General features: G+C 47.8%; 2 protein-coding genes across 7 annotated transcripts in view; one reads left to right on the forward strand and one right to left on the reverse strand.

Annotated features, from left to right (window-relative positions):
• Positions 1-201: 201 nt before the first annotated feature.
• On the reverse strand, positions 202-8,256 carry Taf11 (TATA-box binding protein associated factor 11). The gene is made up of 6 exons (XM_021185974.2): positions 7,674-8,256; positions 6,433-7,181; positions 4,166-4,314; positions 2,167-2,254; positions 1,575-1,671; positions 202-859 (listed from the first exon to the last, which is right to left on the reverse strand). Exons 2-6 carry the CDS (start codon positions 6,601-6,603, stop codon positions 729-731), a joined length of 636 nt encoding a protein of 211 aa, XP_021041633.1. The 5' UTR covers positions 6,604-7,181; positions 7,674-8,256; the 3' UTR covers positions 202-728.
• The window catches only part of Anks1a (ankyrin repeat and sterile alpha motif domain containing 1A), a 154,280-nt gene continuing 145,454 nt past the window's right edge, over positions 8,210-17,035 (forward strand). For 4 of the 6 annotated variants that reach the window (XM_021185968.2, XM_021185969.2, XM_021185970.2 and 1 more), the window contains exon 1: positions 8,210-8,553. In XM_021185968.2, the coding sequence (XP_021041627.1) occupies positions 8,366-8,553 (188 nt within the window). In that variant the 5' untranslated portion in view covers positions 8,210-8,365. The remainder of the gene's footprint in view (positions 8,554-17,035) is intronic. The other 2 variants (XM_021185971.2, XM_021185973.2) reach the window with 1 other exon arrangement.

Consider the following 17,035-nt stretch of genomic DNA (forward strand, 5'->3'; position numbering starts at 1 on the left):
CACAGCCAGCCATAGTGAGACCCCTGAGTTTAAAAAATGAGGAAAAAGACATCCCCAAACCAAATACCAAGGTGGGTGGTAGTGGCGCATGCCTTTCATCCCAGCACTTGGGAAGGTAAAGGCAGGCAGATCTATGAGTTCAAGGCCAGCCTAGTCTATAGAATTGAGTCCCAGGATAGCCAGGGCAACACAGAGAAACCCTGTCTTGAAAAACAAAAGCCAAGTTTTATTTCAACATAGGAAGAACAATGAGTTTTGTCTGCAACACAATAAAATAAACTTTCCCACACAGGCTGGATAAGTTTAATGATCCCTCCCTCAGAAAATCCACAGGAGAACCGGAAATGTTACTGGTGAGAAGCGCGGCACGGTGACTTCACCGCAGATAATCGCAAGTTTATGCTTTGAAAACCAGAGCAAGAAACAGCCTGAATCTTAGCAACTTTAGGTTTCAATATGAAGCCACTGGAGTTGTTCTGTTCTTCTCTGAAACCATCTCCTTCACCAGAAGATACTAAAGGCCCCTGTATATTTTTTCTTCAAACTAGCCAAGAGTCAGTAAAAATCTTCAACATGCCTGAGGACAGTCCATGACTGAGTGAAGGCAAGTCTGAGTCACACTGCATGCCTTGTAGGTGTGACCGAAACATTAAAATCAGCATCCTGTGCCCTGGGAAGCCCCAGGACAGAAGCCCACTCTGAGAAGCCTGGGACAGCCTCCCTTAGATTTAGAAGAAGGTGATTTTCTTGTGCTTTGAGCTGGGGATTTGCCCCTTGGACTTCAACCTCCGGACAGCCTCCCTCATGTGCTTGGGCTGCAGGGGTGGCGTTTCTCCCCATTTCTCACACACGTCCAGGGCTGGGGTGGGGAAAGGAAACAGTATCATCACATGAGACTCACTAGTCACGACTCAGGTTGTAATTCTGTGTTTTGTGAGATTTGCTAAAGAAACAAGCCAAGTGTTTTTCCTTAAGAGAACACTATAAGCCTGGTGTGGTGGTGCGCACCTTTAATCCTAGCACTTGGGAGGCAGAGACAGGTGGATCTCTTGTGAGTTTGAGAACAGCCTGGTATACAGAACAAGTTCTAAAACTGCCAGCCAGGGCTACACAGAGAAACCCTGTCCCAAAAAGCACCAACCCTCTGCCCACTTCACCAATACAGAAATAAATAAATAAAGTATTTCTAACTGGCTCTGGCTGTATCCTACAGGGAGTATACTATACCACAAGCTAGAAATTAGCCATGGGAAGCAGCAAGCTTTCTCCCTGACAGAGGGAGAGCTCTCAGCAGGGCGCTGCTATCAAGGCATTGCTCTTTGGAAAAGTACAGAGCTGTCTTCGTCGCCCTGGGCTATGGAGAGGGATTTCCTAGATGGCCTCATCCCCTCCCTCCAGCTCCACGCACCCAGTAATAAAAACAGCCATGTTCTCCTTAAGATGAGGTTCCCTGTAGGCTCCACCTGTAAAGCAAGCAGCTGGAAACTCCCACATCCCTTACATGCCTCGGTGGAGGTACTCTTGGGAATGCGATCCCTGTGAGAGCAGTACAGGCTGTGACTGACACTACTCACCTTCTTCCACCACCTCCCCGACAAAAACTTTAGAAATGCCAGACATGGCAATCACAACATTCTGAGACACAGAGGTGCCAGTGATGGACTGGATCAGCTTGGAAAAGAAGAAGAAGCTGGTGTTAGTATGGTCAGGGCTGGCCTGGGATGCAGTGGCAGTAAATGATGGCCAAGAGCCAAATGACCTGGGTTACAGTGATGGCGCAGTGTTAAGAGTGCCCTTCGAAGAGGACTAGAGTTCAGTTCCCAGCACCTACAGTGAGTGGGTAGCTCACAACCACCTCTAACTCTGGTTGGGGATCTGATGCCCTCTTCTGACTCTCACAGGCATGCACGCACATCCACACACACACACACACACACACACACACACACACACACACACGTATTCATTTACTCGCAGACACAGCAATAAAAAACAGCAAAACAGTTCCAAACCCGCCGAAGGTTAATGGGCATTGACCTGCTGGAGTTGGCCAGACGCTGAGAAGTGGTTCTTTCTCCCTCCTAAGCAATCTCATGCACGCCTCACTTCAGAATGCTGATGGACACAGCTGTGGCACTGTAGTGACTGACATAAGCACAACCTTACCCTTTTAATGGCCGCCTTGGGGAAAGCTGACCTGCGATACATTTCATAACGGTTCAGCTGCTCCTCAGAAAAAGAAGAGACCAGGATTCTAGACAAAAAAATTGAGTGATTAAGATGGTTAGTGAGGATGAATACTTCATTAAGTCAACAAACACAAGCGGCAGACAAACACTCTTCCAAAGGGTCTCTAGCTCAAGGCTTTGTGCTCTTGAGGAAGGGCACGGTTCCCACCCCCGGGGAACTTTGGAAAGAGGAAAAGGAAACATAATTTCCTTAAACAAAAGCAGCTGGCTATGGTGGTGTATGCACTTTGCTGGTGCTAAGAGACAGCAGTGTGAGGAGGAAACATCCCACTCTATGTCGGCTGTATTTCACACTGACAGTAAACATCTACTAGAGAAATTTATGTTCAAATCAGGGTTCTTCAGCATTAAGTTTACAGGGAAATCAAGGATAACCTTATACTTCTGATTCTCCTGGCTCTACCTTCCAGAGTGTGGGACCCCAGATGTGCCAGCACATCTGGTTCCTGAATGCTTTGCAGACAGTCTACAGACTGAGCTCCAGCGTCAGCCCTGATGCTTGCATTTTAAATTATTGAGTCCGTTTACTATGCTTGTGTGCTGGGTGTATATGTAGGGGCATCCGTGGTGAAAGACTACTTGAGGAAGCCAGTTCTCTCCATCTCGCGGTCTGGGGATTGAACTCAGGTTGTCAAGCTTGATGGCACATGCCCTTACCTCATGGTTCAATCACTAGCCCTGTGTTTCTTTAAACAAACAAACAAACAAACAAACAAACAAACAAACAAACATGTCAATGTAAGTCTTCAGTGTCTGGGCATGTTTGTGCAGGTGTCCATGGAAACCAGAGGCCGGGCCAGATCCCTTGGACCTAGAGTTAATGGCCTTTGTAAGCAGCTTGACTGAGTGCTGGGTCTTACTGGTCCTCTTAGCGCTGACGGCTCTCAGCCTCAGAGCAGTTTCTCTAACCCCCTTTATTCTTTATAGTTAATTCTTTTAAATAAATAAAAAGATGGCGAGCCAGTTTTAGAAGATGAACCATCACTTAATAGGAAATTCACAAAAATATCAATGGCTAATCAAGATGGAGAAAAAACAAAGAAACAAAACAACTCACAACCTTAAGTACTACCAAGGAACTTGAAATGATCAATTAAACAAAATCACAGTTTTCTAAGTCTAGAAATATGTTGAGAAGCCTTTGAAGACATTTATACCAGTGTGTTTATACAGGTAGTTTATCATAGAAAGAAATGGGTAAGATGTAGAGATGGTCCCAGAGATGGAACACGATGTTGTTAAAAGAAACAAAATTTAAAAAATCCTAGCCAGAGTAAGAGCAGGGACTGATGGTGTGACTCACACACAGGTGAGATCAGTGCAGCGGGAGACACTGATGTCCACGAGGACACTGTCTGCACAAATATTCCCAGATAGACACTCTTGGGATAAGCGCTACTAGCTGGATTTTGAGGTTTGTTTTGTTTTGTTTTGTTTGTATTCCGAGCTATTTGCAATGAGCCCATATTTACTGAAAAGGAAAAACATTGACCAAATGTAGTATAAAAACCAAACATTTAGAAAAAGCAACTATTTATTGTCCTTTACATGTATTCATGTATTTTGGGTCTGTCAGGACCATGCCTGTTTGGTGGTCTGAGGCCAGTTTCCAGGCCCTCATTCCTCCTTCTACCACGTGGTTTCCCAGGATTAAACCCTGGTCATTAGGCTCGGTGGCGAGCGGTGGTGAGCACCTTTCCTTGGCATCTTGCTGGCCTGAAACTATATCCAGGCATAGCAGCTCATGCCTATGATCTCAGTACTAAATAGGCCGAGGCAAGAAGATCAGGAGTTAAGACCTTTGAGGTAAGGGCTTAAGTCTCATGAGCCCTTACCTCAAAAGCACACAAAAAAGCCAGTAAGCGTGAATGTACAGAGTGAAGTTAGAGCCTGGACTGGGGACGGCTGTGACTCACTGCATCTTCTGAATCTCATCTTCGTCCACCTTCTGCTTCTTCTCTTTCTTGTCCTTAATGTCTAGTTTCAGCTTTTTGGCTGCAGGAGTAAGTAAGGACGAGTTTTCCCTCTCGGCTGCTGTTACATCTGAGACATCCTGACTCTTGAGCTGGAGAGATGGACAGAAACTCTTATTATGTACTCGGCACACTTCTCAGGTTTGGGAAAGGCCAGCAAACACCCTCCTCTTTCCAAGCCCAGCAACTCCGTCTACTCAGTAGCTATCTAGTTCTAGGCACTGCCTATACCATCTGCATAAGAGGCAATCATCTCTCTAAAAAAGATTATACTCCAGCTGGGAAAGAAAACGAATAATCTGCCGGGCGGTGGTGGCCCACGCCTTTAATCCCAGCACTTGGGAGGCAGAGGCAGGTGGGTTTCTGAGTTCAAGGCCAGCCTGGTCTACAGAGTGAGTTCCAGGACAGCCAGGGCTACACAGAGAAACCCTGTCTCGAAAAACCAACCAACCAACCAACCAACCAACCAAAAAACAAAAAAGAAAATGAATAATCCATTTCCCAGCCTAGCCATGATCACACAGAGGTCCTGTATCTGTTTACACATTACGAGGAAAATGCCAAAGATCCAAACAGCCACTCTCCCTCGGGCCCACCCTTAGACCTCACTCCATAGATGTCAGTACAGTCCCTTCCATGTGTGTATAGTGAGCTCCACACTGAACAGTGCTCTGTTCTTCTGATCCTTTCTCTACTGGATCATGAGATCTTGCCCAATACTAGAATACAAACTTTTTTAAATAATTTGAGACAGAGTCTCTATACATAGCCCTAGCTATCCTTGAACTCTCTCTGTAGTAGTCCAGGCTGCCTTATACTAAGAGGTCCAACTGCCTCTGCCTCCAGAATGCTAGGCTTAAAGCTGTGCACCACCATACCCAGTTTGGAAGCTTTTTTTTTTTTTTGTAATTTAAGACAAAGTCTCATTTTGGATTTTCAGCTTGTGGAAATTGTCTTGCTTCATGCCTCCTTTTTGGAATTTATAGACTTGTACCACTATATTGAGTTTAAACTAAAAACTGCAGATAGCGCTCAGAGGTTAAGAGCATTGGCTGTTCTTGAAGAGTATCTAGGTTCGATTTACCAACACCCACATTTCAGCTCACAGTCATTAGCAACTCTATTAGTTTCAGGGGATCTAATGCCCTCTTCTGACTTTTACAGGGAATGTGCCAGGCACATTACATGGCAAACAAAATACACAGGCAAAGCATTCATATAAAAAAATATTTTTAAAACCCACAATTTTTCAGTTACTATGAACATTCATGTGTGTGGGTTTGTAAGTGGACAACTTTGTGCAGACAGTTCGCTTCTACCTTAACGTGGGTTCTGGGGATCAAACTTCAGTTCCCAGGGTTTAATGCAAGCACCCTGACCTGCTGAATCATTTTGCCTGCCCTAAGCTAAAAACTTCTTCAAGATGTTTACTATTTACATTTCTCCTCACATAAGCACTTAACAGTTTTATTCACAAGAGTAATCCAAACTCTGTCCTGGCCCACTTACTATAAAATTTTAATACATCAAAACTCATTAATGAGATTTAATGGTTCTTTTAAAATGAAAGGTATGTCGGGAAGTGGTGGCACATGCCTTTGATACTAACACTTGGAAGTCAGAGGCAAGGGGATCTCTGAGTTCGAAGCCAGTGTGGTCTATAGAGTGAGTTCCAGGTTAGCCAGGGCTACCCTGTCTCGGGGGAGGAGAAGGAGGAGGAGGAGGAGGAAGAGGAAGAGGGGGAAGAAGAGGAGAAGGAAGAGGAAGAGGGGGAAGAAGAAGAAGAAGAAGAAGAAGAAGAAGAAGAAGAAGAAGAAAGGAATTCATATTTAAACTCATACAGAAATCTGGAGAGGGGGAGAGAAGGCATTATCTATTTGACAGCCTTTCTAACTTACTTTCCACTACTGATCTACGCGTGTTTCTAACCTTTGTGCTTCAGATTTCCAAATTTATTTGTCCTTAACCATTTTCTCCTCGTCTTTTATCTTCTTGTCTCCTCCACCTTCCTCCTCAGCCCTCCCCCAAAAGGAGCTGGAGTACAAGCAGGTCTGAATAGGGCTCTAACAGCACCTACACCTTCCCGTTCCCTCTCCTGCCCCTCAAGGTTGCAAACAGTCGTGGGGAATTCTAGTTCCCTGGCTTTGGAAGACAGCAGTTAGGAGCGCACCCGGGTAGTCCTGCAGCATTAGCCACCAACTTCCACCTACCTCGCTTTCCACCGCCGCGGCTTCTTTCAAGTCCGCGTCTCCATCCTTGTCGGTTTCCTCCGGGATTCCCTCAGTGTCGGCTGCCACCGGAGCCCCAGGAGTAGCCCTCGTCTCCTCTGACTCCCCTGGCTCCCCGCCTTTGTCCGTGGGAGACTCCCCGAGGTTGTCCATCGCGAGAGCAGGGGGTCAGAGGCGATGTCAACACCGCCGGGAGAAGGAGCTGTGGCAGAGTTGGAGCTGAGGGCTCGTCGTCGCGCCCTGATGACGTCACGCCCACGGATCCTGGGAGGGGTCATTCCCAGAAGCGCGTTGGTCGCCCAGGGGATTCATATAAATGGAATTTGTTTTAATGTGAAAGAAATGTAGAAGTCTAAATCCTCCGCTTTGGGGCAGAAGCGTTTTTGAAAGAGCGTAATTCGTTTCCAGAGAGACTTCTTTTTCCTCCTTTTTCTTCTCCTTCCTGGGAATGTAATGCCAATTAACCCTTCTTTAACTTTACTCCTTCAGCTCAAAGTCGGGGAACAGGGAGAGAACTCGGTCCCGCTGCTTGTTGTTGCCATGGACTGAGCAGCTTCCGGCAGCGACCTAACCTCGGATTTCCCAAAGAACTAAGACCACCGGCTTGTGTCCACCAGGGAAGTTTCCCTTCTGTTTCGCAAGCATCTCTAACGCCAACAGAAAGTATCCAATGGTTTCATTCAACACTTCAACTATTGGCCACCTGCCTCGCGTCAGAACAGGCTAGTGTTCTGAGGAAAAAACAGAAAAAAAAATCATCCTTTCCCAATTACATTTCCCTCCTTAGTCCACCAATATTAAAAATTGGAAATGGTTCCCCAAATCTGACTTTTAAAATGTCTCTCATGACAACTAAGAGAAAGAAAGTCTTTTCTGACTTTTTCTGAAGAGTTAGTAGGATGGAGTGCGAGGATAGTGCCTGTTAAGAGTTCTTACATTTTTTTTTCATGTGTATGGGTGTTTTGCATGTAAGTCTGAGCTCCACATGCGTTCGTGGTACCCTGGGAGGCCAGCAAAAGGTGTCACGTCCGCGACTGCTGTGAGGCGCCACAAGTGATGGGAATCAAACCTAGATTCTCTGGCAGAACAACCAGTGCTCTTAACCACTGAACCACCTCTCCAGCCACCCCCGTACTCCTTCCTCCCCCCCTTTTTTTTCTGGAGAGAGGGTCTCACTATGTAGCCTTGGCTAGCCTGTAACTTGCTTTGTAGATCAGGCTGACCTTAAACTCACAGCGATGCAACCAGCGGCTTCTGCTTCTCGACTGCTGGGACAAATGGCAGGTGCCACAATGCCAGTCTAACTGCAGAAGTAAAACTCTCCGGTCTTCCCTCCAGGAGGCACCAGAGGGCGGGATTTTTCAAGTCTGGTTCTAGATCTCCGCGCCTATCCCGTAATGAATCTGTGCGTTTTGAATGGAGTTGAAAACAGAGGTACGCGTTACCCCCATTTCTTTTCTTTCTACGGTGCCAGGAACAATGACCGCATTTTCAGTGCCATGAGGTCCCAAACCTTTGCGAAGGCGAGCACTTCGGGAAGCTCCAGCAGGTGTGTCGCCTCCGATCTCTGCCACCTGTCGAATGGGCGGGTCCGCTAGGCGTAGACCGCGCCTGCGCCAGGCTCGGCTCCGCACGCCTGGGCTCCCCTCTGCCAAACTGGCTCACCTGCACAGCGGCGCCGAGCCCCGCCCACTAGGTGGGCAAGGGGGCGGGGCGCGGGGGCGCGGTGACGCGTGACGCCGGATCCCGGAAGTGACGCGCCGCCAGGGAGTGGGGGAGGCCGAGGAGGCGGGGGGAGAGGGGGTGGCGTCCCCGGCCGGTTTGAGGGGTGCGTTGCCCGGAGACGGAAAGTTTCGGAGCCGGAGCAGGCTCTGCAAGGCTCCGGGTTGAGGTCCGAGGGGTGGCGGTCCTGGGGATGGGGAAGGAGCAGGAGCTGCTGGAGGCGGCCCGCACCGGGCACCTCCCGGCCGTGGAGAAGCTGCTGTCCGGGAAGCGGCTCTCCTCCGGCTTCGGCGGCGGCGGCGGCGGCTCAGGCAGCGGCGGCGGCGGCTCCGGGGGCGGCGGCCTCGGTTCTTCCAGCCACCCGCTCTCCAGTCTGCTGAGGTGAGTGCGCGCGCCGGGGCTCGCAGCCTGGACTGCGAGGGCTCCCCCGAGAGGTCGCGGTTCCTGGGGCGCGCGCGGCGCAGGCCGGGCTCTCGTGTCTGGCGTCGCCGCTGCGGAGAATGGGGGGAGTGCCCAGGTGGCAGCCCGCGCCGCATGGCACAGCTCGGCGTCACCCTCGCCCGCCGTGAGGTGCCAGCTGTCGCTTCTCACAAAAGCCGCTTCAGAGCAGACCGAATTCGCGGAATCCCTCTCACATCCTGCAGGGACTCCCACGCCGTGCAGAGCCTCGAGACTCCCCTAGAGCACATTCTCGGTTTCCTTCCCTTAAGAACTTAGAACGTTCCACCGGGCTGTGCGGAACCCGGCTTTTGTTTGTTTTTAAAATTGCTTCTGCATTGATCGCGCACGAGGTGTTAAGTCTTTGAGCCCCTCTTGCGCCTGAAGCTCAGTTTGTCGTTTCCTTGTTGTCACTTTGGCTGGGTTTGTCCAAGTGGCATCTGCTCATTTCCCCCCCTGAGACTTAATCGGAAAGAAACCAAGGCTTGCTCAGGGAGCTGAGGTGCGTTCAACTTTCTGAGATCTTTTAGACACTTGAATCCCGGGCTGCAAGGCTTCGGGAGGGAGGGGGTCACTCTTTGTAGCTTACAAGAGGGAGGGAGGATTAGAATGCTCTGTCAGAGTACATAAAATGTGTTGGTTCAGCAGCGCTTTCATAGCTGTTTTCTTTTCCTTCCTTGTTTTGAGGTTTTTGAGAAGTGGAAGTTCATTTAGAAGTGGCTTCCTTAGCTTCTGTTCCCTATAGGTTCATGCACTTTCAGTTTGAGTGAGTTTGGAGAGCTTGGACCCAGGAAGCTTACCGCTTTAATATATAGTTATTCAGTACTGAGTCTCAACCCATATTTTTTTTTTTCAGGGAGATTTTAAAAAGCACGATCCTTTGGGGGAAGAAAACCCCAATTCTGTTGGCTGCACCCAGTGTCTTGAACAATACTGGCTCATAGGTGGTACTCAAATTTGTTGAATAGATTTGTTGAAAAGTACTGATTGTAGAATGATCTCTGTGTGCATGGTGAAGGTTTGACATTTGGTGTCTTGCTCAACTGCTCTCTATCTTCTTTGAGACTCTGTCTCTTACCAAACCTGGAATTTGCTGATTCTGCTCCACAGGCTGGTCAGCAAGTCCCAGGGATTCCCCTGCCTCTTCCTTCCCAGTACTAGCATTACAGCCACATTGGCTTCTCTCTCTCTCTCTCTCTCTCTCTCTTTTCCCTCTTTTAATCATGGGTGCTGGATCAAATTCGGGGGTTCCTGTTTGCTGAACAAGGACTTCACGGACTGAGCCATCTCCTCAGGGGATGATCAATCTCTAAATGAATTGTGATCTTCACTAGTAGTGGTTGGTACTACAGAGGACAGACACTGCTTTGGGGTAGATTAGAACCTTCAGGGAGAGGCACAGTTAGGCTGACTTTGAAGTCAAGGTTTGGGGTAGATCGCATATAGTTGGGAATGTTCAGGGAAGCACACCCTGATCAGAGACAGGGTTTGTTTGCTGTTTGTGGGCTGCTTGGGGACTTCCTGCCTGGGACCCTGAGTAGTCCGGCCCCTTAAAGGTAAATAAGAATGGGTTGGTATACTTATGGCTATCATGTTGGCAGCCTGTCTCATGCTTGTATTCTTAGTGCCTATATTAGCACCTGGAGACACAGTCTCCTTGTTGGGGTTTCTATTGCTGTGACGAAACACCATGACTAAAAGCAAGTCGGGGAGGAAAGGGTTTATGGCTTGAACTTCCACATCATAGCCCAGTCACTGGTCACTGAAGGCGGTCAGGACCGGAACTCAAACAGGGCAGGGACCTGGAGGCAGAAGCTGATGCAGACATGGAGGGGTGCTGCTTACTGGCTTGCCCATCATGGCTTGCTCAGCCTGTTTTCTATAGAACCCTGGATCACCAGCCCAGGGATGGCCCACCTACGGGACCCTCCCCCATCAGTCGCTAATTAAGAAAATGACCTGTGGCTGGATCTTATGGGGGCATCTTCTCAATTGAGGTTCCCTCCTTTCCATTAACTCTAGTTTGTGTCAGTCGGCATAAAACTAGCCAGCACATAGGCCAGGTTCTTCTTGGTGCGCCCTCGGAGACTGTGGAACATTGTTGAGATCTAGCTGCCACATAGTTAAGCAAGACTGTGAGGTCTGGTGAGTACAGTGCTTTTACTGGGGTTTCTTCCATAAAGCATGAGGGGTGTGTCCCTTCCCTAGAGTCACAGAGCTGCTTGACTCCTCATTGGCTATGTCTATGTCTGATAGAAGCCACAAGTGCCCAGGAGTCTCCCATCTCCCGCTGGGAGGGAGGGCCTCTACTTAGGCCCTTGTTACACTGGGTGTGTCATTAATTAGGGGTGACTCTAGTTAACCTACTGAGAGGGTTAAGGCCATGCATTTATTCATTTTTTAAGGTTTATTTATTCTATATACAGTGTTCTGACTGCATGTATGCTTGTAGGCCAGAAGATGGCATCAGGTCTCATAACAGATAGATGGTTGTGAGCCACTATGTGATTGCTGGGAACTGAACTCAGGACCTCTGGAAGAGCAGCCTGTGCTCTTAACCTCTGAGCCATCTCTCCAGCTCCAAGGCCATGCATCTAAATAACCACAAGGTCAGCAAGTCCCCTTTGTAGGTTTGGAGGCAGTGGAGGCGGGTCCCTGTGTACCCCTGCTCTTTTTCCTGCCCGGAACCCTGAGTTATCATTGGAAGCCATGGACTCAGAATTTGGTGTCTTGACTTGTGTTTCAAACGATGCATCCTAGCCTCATTAGTACTGAAAACTGTAGCCTGCCTTTCTCTTGAAGTCTAAGGAGCTTATAACTGCACTAGGTATAGATGTTGCATATGTCTTCATATGTTTATGACCCTCCTCTCCCGTTCATCCCACATAGGTTTTGGTATGTATGTTTTTTGCATGTGTGTATGTACACGTGTACACATATATGGAAGCCATTGAGACAGTCTTCTAGGATTCTTCCTTTTAGCTTCTCCCCAGCCCTGGGTTTCCAAGCAGATACCACCACCCCTGGAGTTTTTATATGGGTTCTGGGGATTCAACTTGGGTCCTCATGCCTACAGAGCAAGCACTTTAACAGCTGAGCTATCTCGCCAACCCTTCGTGTGTGTGTGTGTGTTTTGAAATTATAGAATACTCCCTTCTCTCCTCACATGACCTGTCTCTCATAGAGCTATTTTGTACCTGAGTCTTAGCCTTACACACCCCATGATGGTCCTCAGACACACAGATCTTGCCAGCTTTGGGGTGGGGGAGCACATACTGCCTGTAACATATAGTAGTTCCCTGTCCCATCCTTTGCTTGCTTCCCTTCCATAGCTCACTCTCTTTGGTCTGTTTGCTGGCTAGTTATTTTGTCAACTGACACAAGCAAGAGTCACCTGAGAGGAGGGAGCCCTAGTTATGAAAAGACTTCATGATGGATGGTGGAAGGCCCATCCCACTGTGGTCGACACCACCCTGGATGGTATAAGAAAGCAGACCGAGCAAGCTCTGTGTAACAAGCCAGGAAGCAGTGTTCCTTCATGCCTTCTGCTTCAGTTTCTGCCTCCATGTTCCTGCCTTGACTTCCCTCAGCGATAAAGTGTGACCTGAGCGTTCTAAGCTGAAATAAACCCTTTTCTCCCTAAGTTGCTGTTGGCCATGGTGCTTGACAGTCTATCACTGTCTCCACACTGCGATCCTCATCCACTGAGAGTATATATCTTGAGTCATAATCTCAGCCAAGAAGCCCTGGACTGGACCAGCATTTAAAGGTACCAACGTGGAAATTCCTGCTTTCCTTGGAGACTCTGGTTTTGAAAACTCTTCAGCCTACAAAATACTGTGTTCTCATGACTCTCCCGTGTATTCACTCACCCGTCATTGCAGCAGACAGCATTAGACTGGTGCGGCTGAGTCAGGCTGACTGAAGTCACCTTCTTCTGCCACTACTGACTGTCACTTGACCTGGAAGTTAAGTACTTTGATCCCTACCCTCTGTGAGGTGAGGACACTGGCACTTGCCATATGGAGAGTGCCTTGGGTAATAAAAGTGGTGACCACACTGTGCCACAGTTTATAACACATCCTATGTGGTCAGTCCTTCACACAGTCTGTTTTGTTATGTGCAAGTTACTGTGTCAGACATGGTTTGTCTTAAGGATTTGTTGTTTGTTCTGAGACAGGGTCTAATGTGGTCCAGGCTTGCTTAGAACTCATGTACCCAAGGATACATGAACTTGTGATTCTCACTCTTCCAAGTCTGAATGAGTGCTGTGATTGATTACAGGTGCGGTCCACTCTACCCCCGCTCAGACACATTTTAAACGGTGTTCTTTTATGCTTGGTGATCTCTTTTTTGAAGAGGTTGGAAAACAGTAAGGGGGAGGGCCTACTCAGGCAGACATGTGAATGCCGTTCATTTGTTCACAGTTCCACCCATTGTCCACTTTGTTCCGGGCCAAGTGATTGCTAGATACATATGAAGTTTATTTCAGCTCTATCGAAGAGTAGGTGCCCCGTTGGAATTAGCCCTTCTCACCATATGCACAGTTCATGTAGAAAGTTTATAGGAATGTGCATATGTACGCATGTAGAGTCAGCATGTGACAAACCAACAAAATGAAATGTGTAGCTAAGTGTGCCCACCTTCCCCTTAGTTGTTGGAGGCTTTGGACATAGAGGTTTGAAGCTCTCCACACCTGAGGAGGCCCAAAGGACTGGTGTGCTGTCTGTTCGGAGTTTTAGCCAGTAAGTGAAGATTGTGGTCAGTAGATGTTTTATTTTCTATCCAAAATGATGCAAATCAATTTTGTTGTTACTTTATGATGAATCAATAGATGTAGCTAGTTCTCCAGAGTGTTTATGCTACAGAGAACCCCCACTGCATGGATTAGACTTGGTGTGGTTTGGGCCAATTTTCTGTTTTATGGATGCACACCCTAGCTTGAGAGCCGGGACAAGACACCTTTAAACTGTTTTACTTTGAGTGTGTTTAGCCCCCCAAGCACATAGCAGGCATGAAACTTTCCTGTAACGGAGTTGGCTGTGTTTAGGTTTACAGTGAAGCAACTGATTTGCAGGAAAGCACTTTATGTCTGAGAATAAAGATTTAGGCTAAAAGGCCAAAGGGCCAGAGAAAAATGAAACATGAAACTTATCAGGCAGTGGCTTAGAACTGAGTCATGAATTGGTGTGTGCTAAAGGAACGGCTAAGGGAGGTGCACGGGACTCAGGCAGAGGAACACAGAGGTGCTAGTCAGGAAGGAGGCTTTGTCATGGTTCAGGACAGTTCTGTCACCACAGAGGCTTGCTGAAGAGGTCTGAGAATCTATAGACAGTGCCCATAGATGTGGTTTTAAGCTACTTTTTACTCTGCCATCTTGTGAATGGTAGCAAACAAACAAGGAGAGGTGATTTTTTTTTTTTTTTTCTGGTTTTTCGAGACAGGGTTTTTCTGTATAGTCCTGGCTGTCCTGGAACTCACTTTGTACACCAGGCTGGCCTCGAACTCAGAAGTCCGCCTGCCTCTGCCTCCTGAGTGCTGGGATCAAAGGCTTGCTCCACCACGCCACCTCTTATGGAGAGGTGATTTTAACATTCTAAGGAAGAGGAAAACACTGTGTACAGTGGCAGAGTGGGCAATGTGGTATGATCTTGTGTAGTTGCCAGATTTAAGTTCCTGTTCTAAGTCAACACATAGGCAAACAAAACAAAGGCCCCCAAATAAAAACAAAGACCACCATACAAATCAGGACTCCAGCTCCACCAGGGATCTTTCACTAAACTGTCTTCACTTAGAAAGCCTTTTTAGGTACTAGGGTAACAGAGTCTAGTACTGTGCATTTTAGGCAAGCACTCTGCTATGGAGCTACAGCCCCAGAAGTTAAAGAACTTCCACGTGAGTGTTCTTCCTGCATGTATGTCTGCACCGGTGCATGCCTGTTTCCCAGTGGAGGCTAGAAGGTTTTGAATCCCCCCAGGACTGCAGTTACAGGTGGTTGTCACTATGTGGTTGGTAGGAACTGAACCCGGGTTCTCTGCAAGAGCAGCCAGTGCTCTTAATAATGACTAAGCCATCTTTTGAATCTCAAGAATTTCTTAGGATACCTTTATTTTAGTGTGATTTTGTTGTCTGGCAGCCTCCTTCCTTAATTTTGGAATTGCTGTTATGTTGTGGCTTTCTCCAAAGGAGAATGGTTACTCTGTTCAAAGCAACAAAGAGAAAAGAAAACAAAGTAGCCATCCTGGCACTCTGTGTTACTTTACATCTAGGATCTTGGCTGGGGTTTGCTGGCGCCTGTCAGGCTTAGCCTTGACTTGGGTCTTTCATAAGGGTAAAAAATCTAGAGTGTGTCATTGGGTATTTGTCTGTTTGTTTGTGTTTTTGTTTTCTTTAAGACAGGGTTTCTCTGTATAGCCCTGGAACTCATTGTGTAGCCCAGGCTGGCTTCAAACTCAGAGATCCACTGCCTCTGCCTCCCAAGCGCCGAGATAAAGCCAGTATGGCCTGGCTGGGAAGGCCACTCTTAAGCTAAGTGGGATAGTATGTGTAGCAGAAGATGTTTTCAGTGTGTGTGTCTCCCCACCTCTCCACATGCTCCAGCTGAGTTCCATTTTCACCGCATTAGTTGTAGAGGGCGGAAGGACTTCTGACTTGAGTCTGGCTCTGGCTCAGCCTGTTCACTGTCAGAAGTCAGGAACCAGGGCCAGCAGGAAAAAGTCCTACTCTCTAGATAGTTTCTTCTTGCACAGATCCAAGTCTAGTCTGGCCCTGACAGCCAGAGATACAAAGTAGAAATAAAGTAGATACAAAGTTTTTCTTCAGAAAACCCCCATCAGCCAGCTTTCCGAGTTGGGTTAACCCCAAATAGCTGTGAATTTGGGTCTTCCAGAAGGACGTCTTTGGTAGAAAGATGAATACTGGGATCTGTAGGGCACAGACACCAAGGAAACCCCGAAAGTAGACAGCGCAGGGCTTGTTCTTGGAAGCCACTGCTGCCTGCCAGGTAGGAAGGAGCAAGGGATTCTTTTTAGCGCATCCTGGGAAAATGTTTCCACATTGATATCCAGAAGATTACGGGGAGATTTTTCTGTGGTGTAGAAAATTACATCGTGTAATATGTTGCATCCATAGAACATCCTCAGTGATTCTGGTGTGGTTAGAGTTAGTGGCAACAGCACAAGAAATTACACGGTAGGCTTCCAATTTATCCTTCCTCAGTAATTTATAGATCAAGTTCATTTAGTTTACAAATCAAAAAAGTTTTTAAAACAAGCCAGTTGTCTGTCTTAAAGCCAGCTGTATCTGCAGTCCCTAAGCCGCCAGGGCGGATGTGACTTAGGGGACTGAGCTGCCTTCAGGTTGCTGCCTGGAGCTCAGGACATCAGTCATAGCTTCTGACGAAGGTAGCTTAGGAAGCTTCTCCAAGCTTATATCCTCATAGGTAGTCAGTCTGGACGGGTCTCCATCTCTCTAACGTCAGATGAGTCCAAGATACGCAAGGCATGTGTATAGCCTAGTGTTTGTGCAGAGGTGAATACTGGCCGCCAGGACCATCCACGGGAGCCACTTGTCGCCTTTGATGAGTTGGACTACTGAGCCTGCAGTGAAGGGCTTGTCTCTCACTGTTGCCATTTTAAATTATAGTCATTGGTAATACAGGCTCCTGATTCGTTCTCAGTAGATGAATCTCAGCCTCCCCCTCCACCCTCAACAACATCATCCTATGTAGCCCTGGCTGTCCTGAAACTCATTATATAGACCAGGCTAGCCTCAAACTCACAGAGATCTGACTGCCTCTGCCTCCCCAGTGGGATTAAAGGAGTGCATATCCATGCCTGTCCTAGGAATCTCATTTTTAAAACATCAGAGGGGCAAAGCTAAGTCAGGTCTTTGATCTCTTGCTTACCGTTTGGAATCTTTAGCATTTTGGGGTTGTGGAGTGTAGTGCTGGCTAGTTTTAATGTCAACTAGAGTTATCCGGCAAGAAGGACCCTCAGCTGAGAAAATACTCCATCAGATTGGTCTGTGAGCAAGCCTGTGGTATATTTTCTTGATTGATGATTAATGTGCCAGGGCCTCGCTCCCTGCAGGTGGTCCTGGGTTGTATATGAAAGCAGGGTGAGCCAGCCAGTAAGCAGCAATCCCAGTGGCCTCTGCATCAGTTCCTGCCCCCAGGTTATTAGCCCAGACTTCTCTGGATGAGGGAATGTGACCTGTGGCATGGAAGTGTGAGCGGAGATAACCCTTTCCTCCCCAGGTTGCTTCTGGTCTAGATGTTTATCACGGCAGTAGGAACCCTAATGAGGACGTGGAGAGAGTGATGCAAGCCCCATAGTGGGACTATGACACAGCTAGAACACTATGTGGTTGTGGCTGTGGTGGGTCCTGTGTCTGCTCACATTAAATGAGACAGGGACAAAGCAAC

The sequence above is a fragment of the Mus caroli genome, chromosome 17 (assembly GCF_900094665.2).
Source record: "Mus caroli chromosome 17, CAROLI_EIJ_v1.1, whole genome shotgun sequence".
Taxonomy (NCBI): Eukaryota; Metazoa; Chordata; class Mammalia; order Rodentia; family Muridae; genus Mus; species Mus caroli.

Excerpts from the sequence above, each read along its gene's own strand:
- Taf11 (XM_021185974.2), bottom strand. The coding sequence starts at position 6,603 with ATGGACAACCTCGGGGAGTCTCCCACGGACAAAGGCGGGGAGCCAGGG. Across the intron at positions 4,315-6,432 it reads CCGCGGCGGTGGAAAGCGAG|CTCAAGAGTCAGGATGTCTC; the intron begins GTAGGTGGAAGT and ends CCATCTCTCCAG. Across the intron at positions 2,255-4,165 it reads GATGAGATTCAGAAGATGCA|AATCCTGGTCTCTTCTTTTT; the intron begins GTGAGTCACAGC and ends TTTTTTGTCTAG.